Source organism: Pinus tabuliformis, chromosome J, assembly GCF_031772625.1.
Source record: "Pinus tabuliformis cultivar Carrire ecotype Pingquan chromosome J, CPIR1, whole genome shotgun sequence".
NCBI classification, from domain to species: Eukaryota; Viridiplantae; Streptophyta; class Pinopsida; order Pinales; family Pinaceae; genus Pinus; species Pinus tabuliformis.
In genome coordinates, this window is record NC_142295.1 from 93,207,284 (window position 1) to 93,224,896 (window position 17,613).

At 37.9% G+C, this 17,613-nt stretch overlaps 1 protein-coding gene across 1 annotated transcript in view; it reads left to right on the plus strand.

The window, feature by feature from the left end:
* LOC149225674 (transglycosylase) overlaps positions 1–17,613 on the plus strand; it is a 152,395-nt gene that overhangs the window by 9,740 nt on the left and 125,042 nt on the right. Inside the window, exon 2 of the mRNA XM_089379983.1 lies at positions 7,733–8,135. Coding sequence (XP_089236109.1) covers positions 7,959–8,135 — 177 coding nt within the window. The 5' untranslated portion in view covers positions 7,733–7,958. The remainder of the gene's footprint in view (positions 1–7,732; positions 8,136–17,613) is intronic.

Below are 17,613 nucleotides of genomic sequence, written 5' to 3' on the forward strand. Positions count from 1 at the left end.
CCAAGTGGGTTCCTCCTAATCCACCTTTGCTAAGTTCTAATGCCAAAATATCTCCCAATGGTCAAAATTGCAAAAATGGAATTTCTTCTTAACCATATTAATTAATCGGGGACATTACAAAGCAGTTCTAGAGTGCGAGTTTGGCCTAGGTAGGGTCTGCATAGAAGGTTGATGCAGGGGTTTGCCGAAACAATTTTCTGTGGTTAGTTGGGGCTAGGATTGCTTGTGGAGGAGGGTAAAATTCCCTCAATGATTTTGCCAGTATTTCTCTCAGAAAGGATTGCTAGTTTGGCTTCCATTTTATTGTACTCAGAATTTCACTGTTTCCATTTTATTGTACTTAGAGTTTCACTGCTGCGTAATAATACAAACCCTTAGCTGCTACACTGATTTTCCCACATTGGGTTTTCTAGGGACATTTGTCCAAAACTAACTGTCAAAATTATTGTGTGCTAGCATTTTTTCAGTTTCCAACATGTTATTTTCCGTAGTAATTTTATGGTGAAAAATTGCAGTGTGATTTATTCGTTGTTTGCCGTAGCAAATAAACTGTATAATTTACAGTTAGAAGAATAAATTTCCAGTTGCTACAATTAAACTTGAAAATTTCACAACATTAGGGCCATTCCCATGGTAGTATCACACTAGTTTCCACATATAACTCCGTATCTGTAAGGTCCCCCATTACTCTCTTTGGATTGCCCCTCCCTTTGGTAACCTTAACAGGTAAGGAAAAATGACCCCAATAAAGTGACTCGCTTCACCAAAATCCTCACTTTTATGTGCATGGCTTTTACTGGACACATGGCACAAGGGAAAGCCCTTCACTAAACTCAAGCTTGATATGTCTTTTTCTCAACTAAGGTAATGGTACTTGGGTAGGAATGAAATATTATTGTTTTGGCTTCAGCCGTCTTTCTGTCCCCCTCTTGTTCCCCTCTCGTGGAGTCATAGTCCTCCATACGGTTTTGTCCTTCTATCATGCAACTAGCGATGTGTTATATTATCATTAATATGTACAAAATTTTACACAGTATAGGGTGGTCCTTGGCCATATCATCTAGCTCACCAACCTATATAATAGTTATTTACAATTTGCATTACAAAATGAGGGGTGTTACATGGAGTTTAGAAATGTCCCAATGATTTAAGTGGACACTCCACTCATCATTAGGGGATCTAAATGAATGTTTTGTGAGATAGCAAAAGGGTGAGCCTTTGGAATGGATAAATAGATTCATTGGGATATTCCTAAACTCCCAATTCAGCTCATATCCAAAATTTTTATTACAATTATGGAAGGTGTTACCATCCTCTCCATGTCTATTCTCCATTCCTTTTGCCTTATTTTCATGTTAATTTTTCTCATGCTCTATGCTGTTATAATCAGTTGAAACAATATTTCATTCACCCCAATAATAGTTAAGCAATTATAGATAGAATAGTAAACAATAATGCACAATAGAAGATAGGCAAACACAATGAGACAGAGATTTTTGGTCAAAGACCAAGGCAAAACCCCACAAGGGAGAAAACCCAGAACCGATTCTTCTATTGCTTAGTCAATCAATGTTCAGCTTGAGATACATAGTCCAATAGTACATCCATAAACCAGTGGAAGTCAAGCCTTTGACTTTTCAAGTCAACCAAGTAAAATCCTTTCAAATGAGAGAGAGGCAACAAAGGGCTGAATTTTGGCCTGTGGAAGCTTGGTCAACCACAGTCAAACAGTCCCTACAACTCTCAGTCAAAGTCAACAGTCAAGCCTGCGGTCAATGCACAAAAAACAATGCAAAATTTGGTGAACGCAGAGAGTCAAAGAGTCAGTCAATGCAGAGAATATTCAACCTTCCTTCCTCAGTGAGAACTTGGTAAAAATATCAACAGAAAGTCTCAGTCAGAAGAGAGAGTTGACCTGTGGTCAACCTCAGTCAACACACCCATAACAAAGATCAAAGTGCGGTCAAAATAGAGTCAAAGATTCCTGGAATATTTGGCTTCCATCCATAGTCAAAGAGATTGGTCAAAGCAGCAGAGAATAATCCAAGTCAACACCAGTCAATGCAAGTCAGAACAGAGAAGAAAAGCTGGTGAACACAGATTTGAAATGCCTCCTTGCTCCTTCGCACGTGTGGATTTAGTTCTGCGAATTTCAGAGATGAATTGATGTGATGATGGATGTCCAAATGAGGTCCAAAGAAGGTCTATTTATATGAGAGTTAGGAGGAGGGTTTTCCACTTGTGGGGCCGATTTGGTCAAACCCACAAATATGTATTTTATTTGTTAATTTGCTAATGAAATTCTGACCGAAGCTGCTATTTTCAACATTTCCTTACCTCCATCCTCTAATGGGTTAAATGGATGCATTTTGGGATGATTTTTTTTGGAAACATGTAAATACATGCTGGCATGTTACAATTCAAATTTCATGAAATTTTGATTCCATACGACCCTGATATGACCAAAAAACTGCTAGTCACACATTCCATTGACTATCTGATTAGGCATATACCATTTGAAACTTTTTGTCCAAAAGAAGAAAAACAAAAAAAGCAAAAAAGAAGTCGTTGTGCTGGTTTGAGGTACATTAAAGTGCATTTGATGATTCTGTGCATTCCCAGAATATTTATTTGTTCCTAATTATCTTTGGGCATTATATCCACTTTGATGATGTGTTTATGTCAAGGTTGTTGCAAGCGTTCCCCCTGCTCCGTCTTTGGAACCACATTCTGGGTGGGTTTGCTCAGGAAGCGTACTCCAGACCTTTTGGGCATGCTCCCTACCAATTTGGGAGTGTGGTGCTCCCAAGAATGCTCCCAAAGCTTGGAACCACGATCTGGCCATGCTCCGATAAAGGAAATGTCAACTTTTACTTCAATTTTTAATATTACCATAAATTGTCTCTGTTAGGGTCCTATAATTTATAGGATCAACTAATGATTGGATGTTTTCTTTCATTATTTCAAATTGTAAATAATATTGCATATTGCAAATGATTTCCAACAAAAGATATATAAATGAAAAGAGGGTGTATATATTAAAAAATAGAAAAAGAAAAAGAAAAAAAGATAAAAGAACCCCATAGAAAAGAAAAAAAATGTGAAAGTGATGCTAGTTGAAGTGCCACTGATAGTACAATAATTTTTGGAGAATAAATTTATGAAATTGTGTGCAGCTTGTTCAAAATGCCACAATACTTCTTTTTGTTTGAAACATATTGCTTAATCATGTTCAAACAATTTTCAATTTATGTTAATTAGATTAGAATGAATAACTTAGCCAAACAGTGTAATCTTGGCTAAGATTAGATTAGGTGAATACATTAATCCAACTGTGTAATCTGGATTAATGTAATTGTTAGATTAGTTTCTAATAGGTATTTAGTCCTTTAAATTGTAAAATAAATGAGGGTTGCTCTCTTAAATGCACCCAGAGACCAAAGATTGAGAAATAGATGAATCAACAAGATTAGGTAGAGAACACATTGTAGGAGGCCGAAGAGCAGGTGCTGTTCAAAACCGCCTCAGAGACTCCTACCCCTAGAGAAAAGACTGAGAAAAGACCAAGAGAGGAGGACTCCCCTTCAGTCACAGAAGTCTCAGCCAAGGAATTCAAGATCCATTCAAAGAAGACAAAGACAAGCTCCAAGGTAGATTTTCCACCATTGGAGGAAACACAAGGTACTATTGTGCTCTTTGGCCTTCAGACTTTAAAGTTTGGTAGTAGCACCACTGATTCTCCATCATCCTCAACCACCAAAGAGAATCCAACTACAACACCTCGTACACTAGAGTCATTTACAGAACAGAGGCAGCTGGATATATTTCAAAGATACAGAGAAATTAAACAGAGGAATGAAGCCCTCAATGATAATATTTATGCTCAATTCAGGAAGCAGTCTTCCTTGATTCAACACAGGCTCATTTCGGCCTATGACATAGAGAAAGGGAGAATGCATATGGCATTCTTACAGGCACAGGTTCCTCAACCTAAATCAGCAGTTGATTTCAAGCAAACTACATTTGAGTTTGAGGCAAAGGATGTCCATCCTTTGGATCAGATGGACATGCACAGGCAAACAGGAGAAATGGTTTATTCAACCTTCACACAGATTGCCCTTACTGCTTCTAAACTGCAGCTGTCTTTGAACAATGTTCAATCACAGCTCAAACTGGAGAAAGTTTCCTCTTTGGCCAAAGATAACATAATTAAATATGGTGATCAAAGCAGGTTTTGATCCAGGTAATTCAAAGGTTATGGAAGAGATTATTAAGAAGAAGAATGTTGACATAGCATCCCTGAAGAAGCAATTGAAGTTGCCTACCACTGAAGATCCCCAGGCAAAGGAATTAGGAGAAACATAAATACAAAAAGAAGAAATGCTGAAGCTCCTGATGGAACAGAGTGCATAGATTAAGGAAATGGAGGCAGAGATGGACAAGTTGATCAAAGAGAAAAAACAGAGTTCTCAACTTGCTATGGTTCCTCTTGATGCAATGCCTATTTCATCACTACTTCAAACATGCATTCCTACAACGACTACAACAGCAGGAACATCCTCCTCTACAACACCTCTTTCTTCTTCAACTGCAGATGATTCAATTAAATAGTCTCAATCAATGGAAAACATGTCCATACAAGGAGAAGAAATTAAAAAATTGAGAGAGGATGTAAAGACCTGCAGGAGCAGATCACTGGATATGAGAATTCTCTCATGACAGAGATGCATAAATTCTAGAGTCTTTCCCAGAGATTGCAGTAGATGAAAAAGGAAGTTGCCATGGGTAATACCCTAGCACAAGTTAAAGAGAACATTTGGAAAAAGATAGAGGAAGCCATGGTAGAAATCTGGCCATCTATACAAATTATTTTTGAGCAGAAGGAATTGATTGAGAGATCTAGTGAAGCTATTGAACAAATCAAAGTACAGTTGGGGGATAAACCCAATGAAGCTACAAAGCTCATAAAGTTCCTCAATTCCAAAAACAAGCAAGAACTAGAAGAACTGGAGATTGAGGATAGAATTGAAACCATACTAAAGATAAAAAAGGTGCTGACTAAGAGAAATTTGATCAGGCAGCTAGAAGAAAAGTGTCAAGTTCTGGACATTGGTGTATAGAGGTTCTTCAACAAGATGGAAGCTCTCTACAGAAAAGGACTTCCTAGTTTATAAGTAATAAATGACAAGCTCAGCACACGGTCATATTACGATCAGAAATTGCTAACCAAGGCTAAAGACGCTTCTAAATTTGCAGGAGGAAGAATCAACATGATAGGCAAAGCGTTTTTAGAAGCATTGGCATATGATTTGGACATCCAGTATGAAATCAAGCATATCTTTATTTCCAAACCAACTTTTGCCAAATACACTGAACTGGACGAGGTCTGCAGGGAGTTACTCAAGACATTTATCCCCAGTGAACAACGTTGGGATACATTATGTGAGTTATTGGAGTAAGGAGATGACTTGGTTGTATAACTCAACATCAACAACATAGCAGGATTCGAAGGGCCAGATATTCAACAATTCCACAAATCGAGTGCCAACACTTCAGACAGTTCCAATTTTCCTAAATTTTTGGTAACCATTAGATAGATTTAGTTTAGGAATTCCTAAATACATCTTGGTCAGTTTTGACAGGATATTTTGTAAATAACTTATAATACATGATATTTTGTAAATAACTTATAAATACTTCTCTTTTTGAAGTATCAAGGGTTGATTTTTGCGTTCCAGAAAGCTATTGTACTATTTCCATTTGATGGGTTGATCAGTAATAAAAAGGACATTCTTCACAGGATTCATGTGTTGGACTATTTGGTGAAGTGCTTCTCTCACTGTCTATGTGTTTATTCCTTTGTTTCCATGCTTATGTTTTCTTAAAATCTAAATTATTTTACAGAAAGTTGATGAACAGAATTTGTTGAAAAATACACTCTAATTCTGGCTGTGGATAATTTAAATGTTTTCTTTTGATATCATGTTAAAGAATTCTTAACTGCTCTTTAACTTCAATTGAACCTATATCTTTTCTTTTATCACACTTCATTTAAACATAGAGGATCCAGTTAGTTTAGCTACCTTGCCCTGTGAAACTCCTTTGAAAATATGAAACAGATTCACATTAAGCTGTAGACTCCACAACCCAATGGAAGTTTCGGGCATTTAATCAACCAATCAATTTCAAAAATCAAACTCCGAATTCTCATAACTAACCTAATATCTAAATACAACAAAGTTAAATTTGATAGAGAGATCCCTCTTTGAAGCTGACAGGGCTAGATCCTAGCTTCCAAAGTGGTTTTGCTCTTTGGTTCTCTTTTGCAACATTGGAAAATTACAGAGTGCTAACAGTCTCAACTTTCAAGATGTTTGAGAGTGGTTCCACCCTTATCAAACTTCATACGAAGAAAGTCAAATTTCATATCCCATTCAAAATGCAGCAGACTTAATAGTTTTTAGGATTGATGGGATTGCGACATTTTCGTTGGATGAGGGTATGTGATTGGCATTTAATCAAAAGCACCAAGTCCTCTATGTATCCTAATGTTGGCGATGATGATTGTTACTCCTTTGTCATGGCTTTAACAAAAATGTACCCTTCACTTAAACCAAAATAATTAATCAGGCATGTTAAGCTTTTTCTACCATATTTTAAGTCTTGAATTAGGCAACTTCATCAAATATGGGTTTTGTCAACTAATGTCCCCAGAGGATTGAGGTAGAGGCAAAGGCTAGACAAGAGGCAAAGAATTAAGGCTGATACTAATGATGAGGATCTCGATATAGCCGATGGTGGAACATTGCTTGTCAAGGAGTGATGGAACATGCATGGTGGTGCTACCTTATAGCTATAACATTTGATAACATGGGTGTTTTCACAATTGGTGAATACTCCTTTTGTAGAGAGGTGTTTAGCAACTATCTCAATTTATTCTTTAGGACCTTTTGGTATTCATATTTCGGTGTGCAGATGGCCTATTTTGTAAACATAACCGTTTAGTCATGTTATTGTTGACAATTGCTAGATAACCTATTTCATTCCATAAGTTAATGGTCTATTTTCTATTATATGGCATAAAAGATTGTATGTTTCTTTGCAATTGATAGAATGTGCATTCTAGATGGTTGATGCTTGAGTGATTAATCATTAATGTACTATGGATGCCATTTTTATCTTCATTGATGTACAAATATGCTTGTTTTCTCGTATTCTGCAACTAATTTGGCATTCTGCATATTTTTTATTTCTGAATATAAATGCAATATGAGCATCCTGGGAGCATGCTATATATATATATATATATATATATGCTCCCGGGATGAGCTGCTCTCAAGGATTTTTCGAAAATGATGCTCCCGTCACCCGACACTCCCGCTCAGCTCTGTGCTCTGGCAACCTTTATGTCATATATATTCTCTTCATTGCATGTCATGGAACCATCTCTTTAGTGTTTTGTATTTGGATAAAGGCATTTTTTGATCCTTGTTACAGTGTATCGATGTTTAGTAGGAAGAAAGGCTAAAATAAAGGAGCTATGGGACACCTCTTTCTTTTTTCTCTGTGCTTCCACATTCAGTGAAATGTGAATTAAACAGTTATTGGTCGTTATCTCTTAACTTGTAATCATTATTTCTAAAAGAGCTGCAACATTTAAATAAACTGCACTTGATTTGCACAATCCTACATCTGTGTACTTATGCAGCAGTTGCATGTGTTGTTGTAGCAGGGAGAGAATATTCAGTGTATACAAAAGAAATCCATTTGTGCAGGTCACATCAAGAAGAATACATGGATATTTGTGGCAGATCTTCAATTTCACTGCTTACCTAATGCAAATATATAGGGGATTCTGTTCTGGAACTAGTGCTGACAAGTGTCAGAGTCCATAGCTCTTAAAATAAGTCCCTCCAGTTGCGGATGCTAAACGGCTTCTCATAGATAGTTTTCTGAAGATGGCACCTAGTATCAAATATTGGGATGATTGGGTTGATCCAGAAGACATGGAAGCAATGTGGGCTGTGCCTGATGTATATGATGAATGGATTGCAGCTGGAGAAAAACAGGGACAGAAGGTTCATCTCTCTCGTGATCCAGATGGGCAACCCTGTGTAACCCAGACCGAAATGAAGGTAATATATTTGTGGCAACATCATAATAATTGGATATGTGCAAATGTATCTGTTTATAACTTAAAGAGTAGGCAGGCTATAATCAAGTTAATATGTGCCAATCATCATCTTTCTCCTTCCTGCATTGATTTTCTGTTTTTACTTTTTTCCTTTATGTTTCTGTCTTTTCACTTTGACCACTTGAAATGCAATTGAAATTCTATTTTCTCATAGGAAAGTAGTCTGGAGGCTCAGTATGAGCCTTGTGGGATTTGAACCTTTACCAGTCAGGCATTATTAGTGGCTCTTTACCACTTGGACTCACCTTGGGGTCTCCTTACCGTCAACCATTAATCCAACTTTCAATATCAAAATGCATGTTTATTTATTGGTATGTAGGTTTCTTTGAAGATGCCGAGGTGTGTTTTGGTGTGTACAACAGAACAATATTACTGAGAATAAGTTCAGGACTCCAATTGTGGATTTATGTTATTTTTGATAATTAGCTAGACTCATATTTTAAACAAACTAGAGGGACAGTCATCTCATGCAGAGTAACAAGTTCTTTGTAATTGATTTTTGGCATCCATCACCAACAATTAGAAACAAAAGTTAAGCTTCACATATAATTAGATTAAATTCCAGTAACCCTTCCAAAAAGATATTTAACAAAGCTCCAAGAGAAGAGACTTCTCACAAATCCAACCATAAGTCACAAATGGAGAGAACTACTCTTTAAATAGAGTGAAGTCCATGTCCTTACAATAAAATATTAATTGTTTTCCTAGATCTATGACTCTCCAAATATAAATGAAAAAATAGGTTTGGAGTGATCTAGACACTGTTGAAATTCTAGTGATGCAAAGACCAGAATAGTTTTCCACTTTTGATATCTACTTCTATTGATTCAAACAGTTCCTTCTTTATCCTTTAATCAACAAGTAGCTATACATGAAAAACTTCAACCAATAAATCTTCAACAAGAGCAGTAAATAGAGATCACAGTAGACAATAAACAGTAGACAATAATCAAGAGACAAGGGACACCAAGATTAGGTTCACAGCTAGGGAAAAACCCACAAGGAGAAAACCCAAAAATTCTTTCTTTATGAGAGAGAGATTCTGTCCATCAATAGTACATCAAAATGTTCCAACAAATCCAAAATAGACAACAATGAAACACTGTTAAATTATGGTATGTTCTATGCTTAAAAGCAATTTACTTCAATTCTTCTTATTAGCCAATGTCAATTTCTAGTATAGCAATCACATTAACATGATAGTAAAATGTTGATAGAACATAAATGAAAACAACAGAAGACAAGCCAAGACAAGAGACACAAGATGTGGCGCCAGCCAAGGACAAACCCCAATGTGGGGAAACCCTTTGATCAATTCTTCTATATTCTTCAATAATTCAACAGAGAGAGAGAGATAGTACAATATCACAAATCTGTGATTTACAACAGCAGTAATGAAAACCCTTGAACAGCTATGACAAGGCTGATCAATCAACTCCAAATGTCCTCAAGACAACCTAGGAGAACTCGGCCTCCAACAGCAGTAGATAGCAGCACAAAACAGTCAATGGAAGGAGGTCAAAACAGCAGTCAATGCTACAGCAATACTGTAGTCAGCCCTAACCAGTCAACGCAGTCCCAAAGATGTCTTCCAACATGTCAACGCAGGCTGTCCAGCAGTGCAGCTAGCCTAGGAGAGGCTGCCCACACAAATTCGCAGTTAAGGGAGCCTATACGCTTGTCAACGCAGTCCTTTAGCACCCAAAGCGAAGTTGCTGCACCTTCCTGTGTCCTCCTACAGCTGCTGCCCTAATTGCGTCCTCTTTCTTCTTCCCACGTGAGAGAGAGTCTTCTTCCTTCTTCACTTACCCAAGAGACAAGGAGAGAGAAGAGATGTGTGGATGAGATGAGTGAGATAATGCCTCAAGGTCTCCTTTATTTATATGCCATGTTGAGGTTTCGCTGGGGGTGTGCAACACTATTTTACTTGTTGGCCGACCTTGACAAATTGTCAAGAAATACAAATAAATTCATATCTCCATGAATACATGTCGGAATTGAATGATCGTTAGATCAATCCTACACCTCTTGACGAGAGGAATCCAAGAAAAATATCAGCTGCCATAAATAAGATGACCCACATGGAGTTTGGCCCTAGTTGCCAATTTTAACACTCCCTCTCAACTAGGGAGAACTCCATCTGCTAATCCATCTGTTTGTCGGTACTATCTCTACCATCAAATGCACTGCCCTGCACTGCTCGGCTCTGCTGAACTATGAAGAAGAAGAAATGATCGAGAATGTATCATACCATCCTCTACTGACTCGAAGTCAGTGCCAGATAAAAGAGAGTGCCCAATAGCACTCTTACTGACCCGAAGTCAGTCCTAATGAAGAGAGTGTGTCATACCACTCTTATTGACCTGAAGTCAGTTCCAAAAGAGAGTGAGTTATATCACTCTTACTGACCCGAAGTCAGTTCCAATTGATCCCAGATCAATGTCATCATAACATAGGGAGTACGGTAGATACGCGATGTGCCCATCGGTACAACTATGGTCCCTATCCTCATTTCCCTACTCATTGGCCAGATGAGAGGTACTTCCCATGAGTCCCAGACTGCATGGGTAGGATGTCTCGACAGGAGAAAGATGAACCACTCATCTTGCCTACGTATCGCCACGGGGTATCACAGGGAAGGCTGAATCATTCACCTTGTACATAGCGCACCAGTAGGGGAGGGTGAGTCACCCTATGGTTGCTCGTCGCTCCAAGAAGTACCCCAAGCCCCCTGGAGCACCCAGAGCTCAATGTATGCATCATACAGGACCCTCATAAGAGGGTCTCTCAACGACTCCTAGTCGTTCTCGGAAAGTCAAGAATTTGACCTTTCACAGGGGCTTCGTCAAAATGTCCACGACCTGCTCATCTGTCCTGATATGATGGAGCCTTATTGCTCCTCGTTGTACTATATCCCGGATAAATTGGTACCTGATATTGATGTGCTTGGAGCGATCATGAAATACGAGATTCTCGGATAAACGAATCCCACTCTGGTTGTCGCAGAGGATCACGGTAGTATCAAATGTATGTCCAAACAGCTCACTGAAGAGCTTCCTCAACTAGACAGCCTCACAGGAGGCCATACTCGCAACAATGTACTCTGCCTTAGCGGTGCTCAAAGCCACCGACTTTTGCTTCCTGCTCATCTAGGTTATCGAGGCAGAACCCAAAGAGAAACAACACCCAGAAGTGCTCTTTCGGTCCACCACACCACCTGCCCAATCGGCATCGGAATATCCATGTAGCCTCACATCTTCAACAGTGTATCTCAACCCATGAGTGATTGTGCCCCGAAGATATCTTAGAAGATTCTTGGCACGAATCCAATGTGAGTGATGAGGATGAGGCTCAACCATATATTGGCTCAACGTGTTGACTGCAAAACATATATCCGGATGGGAGTTGACGAAACTCGGACATTTCCCAAAACAGGTCCGATAGCACTACCGCATAACTTCTTGAAGTTAAGCTCCATCGGGGTAGTCACAGGCTTGCATTCCACCATACCAAATCTCTCCAATATCTTCACCACGTATTTTCCTTGAGATAGGAAATTTCTCCTGGCTTTTGCCAGACCTCCAGCCCTAGGAAATAGTGCATCAGTCCTAGGTCCTTCATCTCAAATTCGGAAGCCAACTCCCTCTTACATTTGTGAATGAGAGGGTTTGCATCTGTCAAAAAGAGGTCGTCAACATACAACACCAATATGAGAGGCTTATTATCCTCAACCTTAAAGTAAAGGTTTGGATCAACTTCACTCCTAGTGAATCCCAACTTCATCAAGTAGCTATCGATCCTCTCATACCAAGCTTGGTCTCCTATATTTATATGCCACATTGAGGTTTAGCTGAGGGTGTGCAACACTATTTTACTTGCTAGCCGACCTTGACAAATTGTCAAGAAATACAAATAAATTCATATCTCCATGAATACATGTCGGAATCGGATGATTGTTAGATCAATCCTACACCTTTCGACGAGAGAAATCCAAGAAAAATATCAATTGCCATAAAGAAGATGACCCACATGGAATTTGGCCATAGTTGCCAATTTTAACAAATACTTAATCAAAGTTTGCTCGTATAAGGAGAGAAATTCCGCTTCTATCCAACAATTAAGGTCTGCACAAAGAGGCCGAAACATAGGCCTGTAGTCACTGTGATAGGAGGTTGAAGTTCCCACTGTAATCACCAATGAACTGTCCAAAATTTAGGCCCAAAACCCTCGGTCAACTTTAGAAATATGTCACATAAAAAAAGAGCAAGCTTGTCTGCACTTTTTGGCCACAAAAGAATCAACAAAACTGAAGTATAGATTCCCAAGTCACTGTAGTCAACAAGCCTTTGAAGGAGATCCAAACCGCAGTCAAAAGAACCCTCTTATTCCTCTTCACATGTGTAGATATATTCTGTAATAGAAGACCGAACTTGTTGTAATTGCAGACAGAATTGTTTGTGCTTTATGGTGGACGAAATGAATGCCAATGACCTCATGTAAATAGGCGTCATGTGAGGGCTAATAGCCCTAATGGGGCCGACATGATGACCTTCAAGGAGCCGGCTTGTGGAGTTAAGATGGGCCGACTTGTAGATGACAAAAATTCATTTCTTCTCCATGTTTCCAATGAAAAATGCTGACCATAGCTACTTTATTTTTCAACACTCCCTCTTAGCTAGGGAGGTAGTTTTTCATTCTCTCTCAAGATCAATCTTCCCGACCAATCCATAGGTCTCACAGCCCACAACCTAAGGAAGAGAACACAATCCAAGTTTCTCTCTCTCAAACTCATCATAAGGAAAGATACATAGCATCCATCTCAAAGCATCTCCCCAACCACAAGGTCTCATGGCACATAGCCTAAGGGAGGAACCAACAAAGCATCTCTCAGACAACAAGTTCTCACGACACACAACCTACAGGAGGAATCATCAATACATCTCCCAGACAACAATGTCTCGCAGCACACAACCTATAGGAGGAATCATACATCTCCTAGACAACAATGTCTTACGACACACAACCTATAGGAAGAATCATCAATAAATCTCCCGGACAACAATTTCTCACAGCACACAACCTACAAGAGGAATCATCAATACATTTCCTGGGCAACAAGGTTTAACGACACAGCCTACGGGAGGAATCCATCTCCCAAACCACAATGTCTCATGGCACACAGCCTACGAGAGATGGTCTATCCATGATATTATGTAATCAATGCTCCCTCTCACTCAGAGAGGGGTTCTTAACAACGCTAAGTTGTTCTTTGAAATAACGAAACTTCATCCGGGAAAACGGTTTTGTCAATACATCAACAACCTGCTCAACTCCTCTCTGGACAATATTCCATATGTAGTGAAACTTGATTTCAATATGCTTTGATCTGTCATGGAACATCGGGTTCTCAGATAGCTTCACACAACTTTGATTATCACAATGGATAATAGTTGGCTTTAACATTTGATCAAACAAGTCAGAGAACAATTTTCGAAACCATATAGCCTCACAACAAGCAACATTAACAACAATGTGTTCAGCTTCAGTTGCACTCAGAGCAATAGAGGTCTGTTTACTTCTAGACCATGAAACCATAGCGGAGCCTGTTGCATCCATTTTGTCACACGTCCGAGAAAGCAATGTACAAATTTTTTCAGCAATTGGAATCATCAACCAACTAAATGTTGTATCAGTGTAAACCCAATTTCTGCAAGTTGTAATGTAAATGATGCTAGTATGACTGTTTAATTATGTAACAACACCTGTGCAAGCCTTTGATTTTGGTGACGAATTTCATCCTAGGAGGTTTTTTAACCTCACCACATTATTTGTGTTTCTAAACATGGGTAATCGACATAGTTTTTCCTCCATTTTAAACCCTAAAGCTAGGGTGGAATTTATTGACAAGATCATAGGTGAGTCTTAGTGTTATATCAAGTCTTTGTAAAAGTGGTTTGGGAATAATTTAAGCTATTTGGCTAAATTATTTTATTACAAATCACTTTGTCTACTAGATCATATTGTGTCGCATAATTGGGTAATTATTTTGAGGGTCTATATGTAAAAATGTATTACTCCTTTGAGGGTTGAATTTGTAATATTTGATTTAAAAACTATTTTAATGCATGGTCCCTCATACTTAGACACCATGGCTAAAATATTTAGGGGTGGAAAAATAATTAATCCCCTCTTGTGTCCATTAACTAATTTTTCTGGCTAAAATAAAATAAAATCCTAAGCCAGAAAATTAATTAATTTAGAGTTAAAAAATAATTTTAGAGAAGTTAATTTCTGCAAGTGGAAAATGACCAAAAAATTCGTGGCTCAAAAAGAAGTTAATTTTTGGAGGTCCCCCACCAAGGAAAAAATGGATTTTTTAAGAAAAATTAAGCCCTAGGACCTTGGTGGTTGAGTCAAAGTCAACTTTTTGAGGAAATTGATCCAAAATATTAATTTTTAGATTAATTAAGAGTGGATTTTAAAAAAATTTCGAATTTTCCTCAAAATAAAAGTACTCGATGGTGGAGAATAAAAAATGATCAAATATTTGTTGAAGTCGAAATTATTTTGACGGGGATCAAGCCAACCAGCTGTTCTTTTCCACTTGAAGGGATTTCTTTATAAATAGAAGTCATTTTGCTTCTATGAGTCGTCTTTGAATACAGTGATTTTGGTTCTGAGCTATGTAAATTTGTAATGCCGGTATTGATTCATTGCTCTGTTGGGAACGTTTGATATCATAATAAAAGACTTTGGGGTTCAGTTCATGGTGTTCTTGTCTCGTTGATCTGTGGTATGTGCTAGTTATGTGCTAATCCTATATTGTGCTTCAGTGCTATATAAATTGTTATTTCGTTTGTCAATGATAGGAGCATTCTATTGGTAAATTTTGGGTTTATCTTAGGTGATTCGATTCATTATATGATCTAACGATTTTTTTTGAGAAAGATTATAGAGATTTGTAGGTACACTATCCCTTGGGCTCCAAGTTCACAGACTATGGGAAAGAGCTGACCTTGTTTGGGCTCTGGGAAATTTTGTATGGTATTCTTACTTTGCTAAAGGGTGTGACTAATATTCTATCTTTTGAAAAATACATTGATCCATTATTCAAAATTAATTTTCTCAAAAAAGTTCTATTTTACAAGCATTGTATATTTGTGAATAATTTGTACATAATTTTGTAAAATAATTTTTTCAAATTATTTCGAATCCTTGTTTTGCAACTATTGGGGTTTGGGGTTTTTATTTGAGTTTTTGTATATATTGGGGTTTTGGGAAAATTTTTATTTTTATTTGTGTGTGTGTATTTTCAAGTTTTGTAAGGGTCTCTCTCACCCAAGTAAGATGTCCAAATCTTTTGAAGGAAACGTTGGGGTTTTGAGGTGGATCTAGGCCTAGGAAGGCAAGATCCACCCTCTATCTTGCCCCCAAGCTCAACACTCAAGCCAAAGAAGAAGCCATCAACCCTCAAGGAAGATTTCGTGGCTATTTTTGGTGATTTTTGAAGATCTGGAAGAAAATTTGAATTTTTTGCAGGGGTTCATAATTTTTTTTAGGTCTTCTTGGCCTAATGCCCTCCATTACCCTAGATACAACCTCCTCTTCCTCTCTTAGTGAGCCGCTGCCCCTTTTCATCCTCCTTAGCCTAGCCGTAGCCCTAATTGCCCTAGCTATCAGCCCTTAGGGCCTTTTAGGGCTGGTTGCAGGCCTTCCTAAGGCCTTAGGCCTCTTCTACTGCCCCTTTCCTTTGAACCGCATCCCCTAAGGGGCTGTCCTCCCTAGGTCGTACCCCTTGGAGGGCTTGCGACAAGCCCTAGTGGCCTCTCTGCCTTGGCTGCAGGCCTCTAATGTCTTTAATTCTCTTCAGCCAACCTCCTCCTCCCTCTGTGAGCCCTCTTCTGCCCTCCGCTCACCTTTCTCCCCTCTCCCGCAGGTCGAAAGGCCTCTTCTAGCCTCAACTTAGGCCTACCTAAACCTTGAGCCCTAGCCGTTGCCATTTCTTGTTAAAATCTGAAAGTTCTATGCAGAATTTTTAAAATTTCTTTGCAGAAACTTGAAAGTTCTATGCAAAAAACTGAATGTATTTGCAAAACATTGAATGTACTTAGCATAAAACTGAATTTACTTAGCAGAAAGCTGAATGTACTTTGCAAAAAATTGAATATACTTTGTAGAAAGTTGAATATACTTTGCAGAAAATTGAATGTTCTATGTTGTTACAATTACTTAGAATGCAAATTTCTTCTTCACAACTTTTCAGATCGACAAGTGTAGATAGAACATAAACCTAAAGATCATATGAAGACAACCAAACACAAATATGAGACATTGAGAGTTAGATCCAATGACCAGGGCAAAATCCACAAGGGGAAGACCCAAATGATTCTTCTTCTATTAAATTTCTTCAATTGTTCAATAGAGTACAGAGAGAGAGAGTGAGAATGTGAATGAATAAAGTCACCAATGTCTGATCAACTTGCAGCTGAAGAACTCTTGCTCTTTGCTTGAATATCTCCTCTTTCTCTTGATCAAATCTTGTCCTTCACACTTGATCCAGCTCTTCTTTTGCTCTTATTCTTCATTTGCTCTCCCACTTCTCTTGCACACACTCAACACTAGCTCTTCTTCTTCACAATAAACATGCTACATCAACTCTCACTTGCTCTTGCTTAAATATATGAGAAAGGAGAGGAGTTACAAAATGAATTCATGCTTTGAGCCAATAATAGAGAATTGAATTCCATGAGGGAGGAGTTACTTGAGGATAAGTATAACTCATTCCAAGAATAGAGAGAGAGGTACACATGTCTTGAAGAGTTACAATTCCAATTAAAGAGAGAGAGAGTTACACTTAGACATGAGAATATTTGGTGAGAGTTACAAATCGAATTTAATGAGGGAGTTACAATTGCATTTAATGAGGAATTACACATTTGCCGTACATTGAATTAGTGAGGAAGAGTTACATTCTCTTAAGTGTGGAGTTACTATTTTATTCCAGGAGAGAGGTTCAATTTGCCAAATAAGAGATTCTCAATTTAATTTACTTATTTCATGAGAGAATTTGTTTTTATTAATCCATTAAAGGTGAATGACTTTAAACTATTTTATAAATAATAATATCATAATAATAATAATACTAGTAAGGATAAAAATATTAATGCTTGACTTGTATAATCATGATTGATTTGATTTTAAAATGGATTCCATATGTCGAGATCATTCTTGAGCATTTAGACATGACTTTCTAGTTTTTGAAAAGTCCCTTCCAAATTGAGATGCGATTTACTATTTTTGGAAAGTCATATTAGAATTGTTAGAAATAAAATTTTATTGTAGGTGGTTCAAACAAAACTGAAAGATATGATTTCTTCTAAGAGAAATTCATCCTTGAGTTGTCAAATTTTAACACTCCC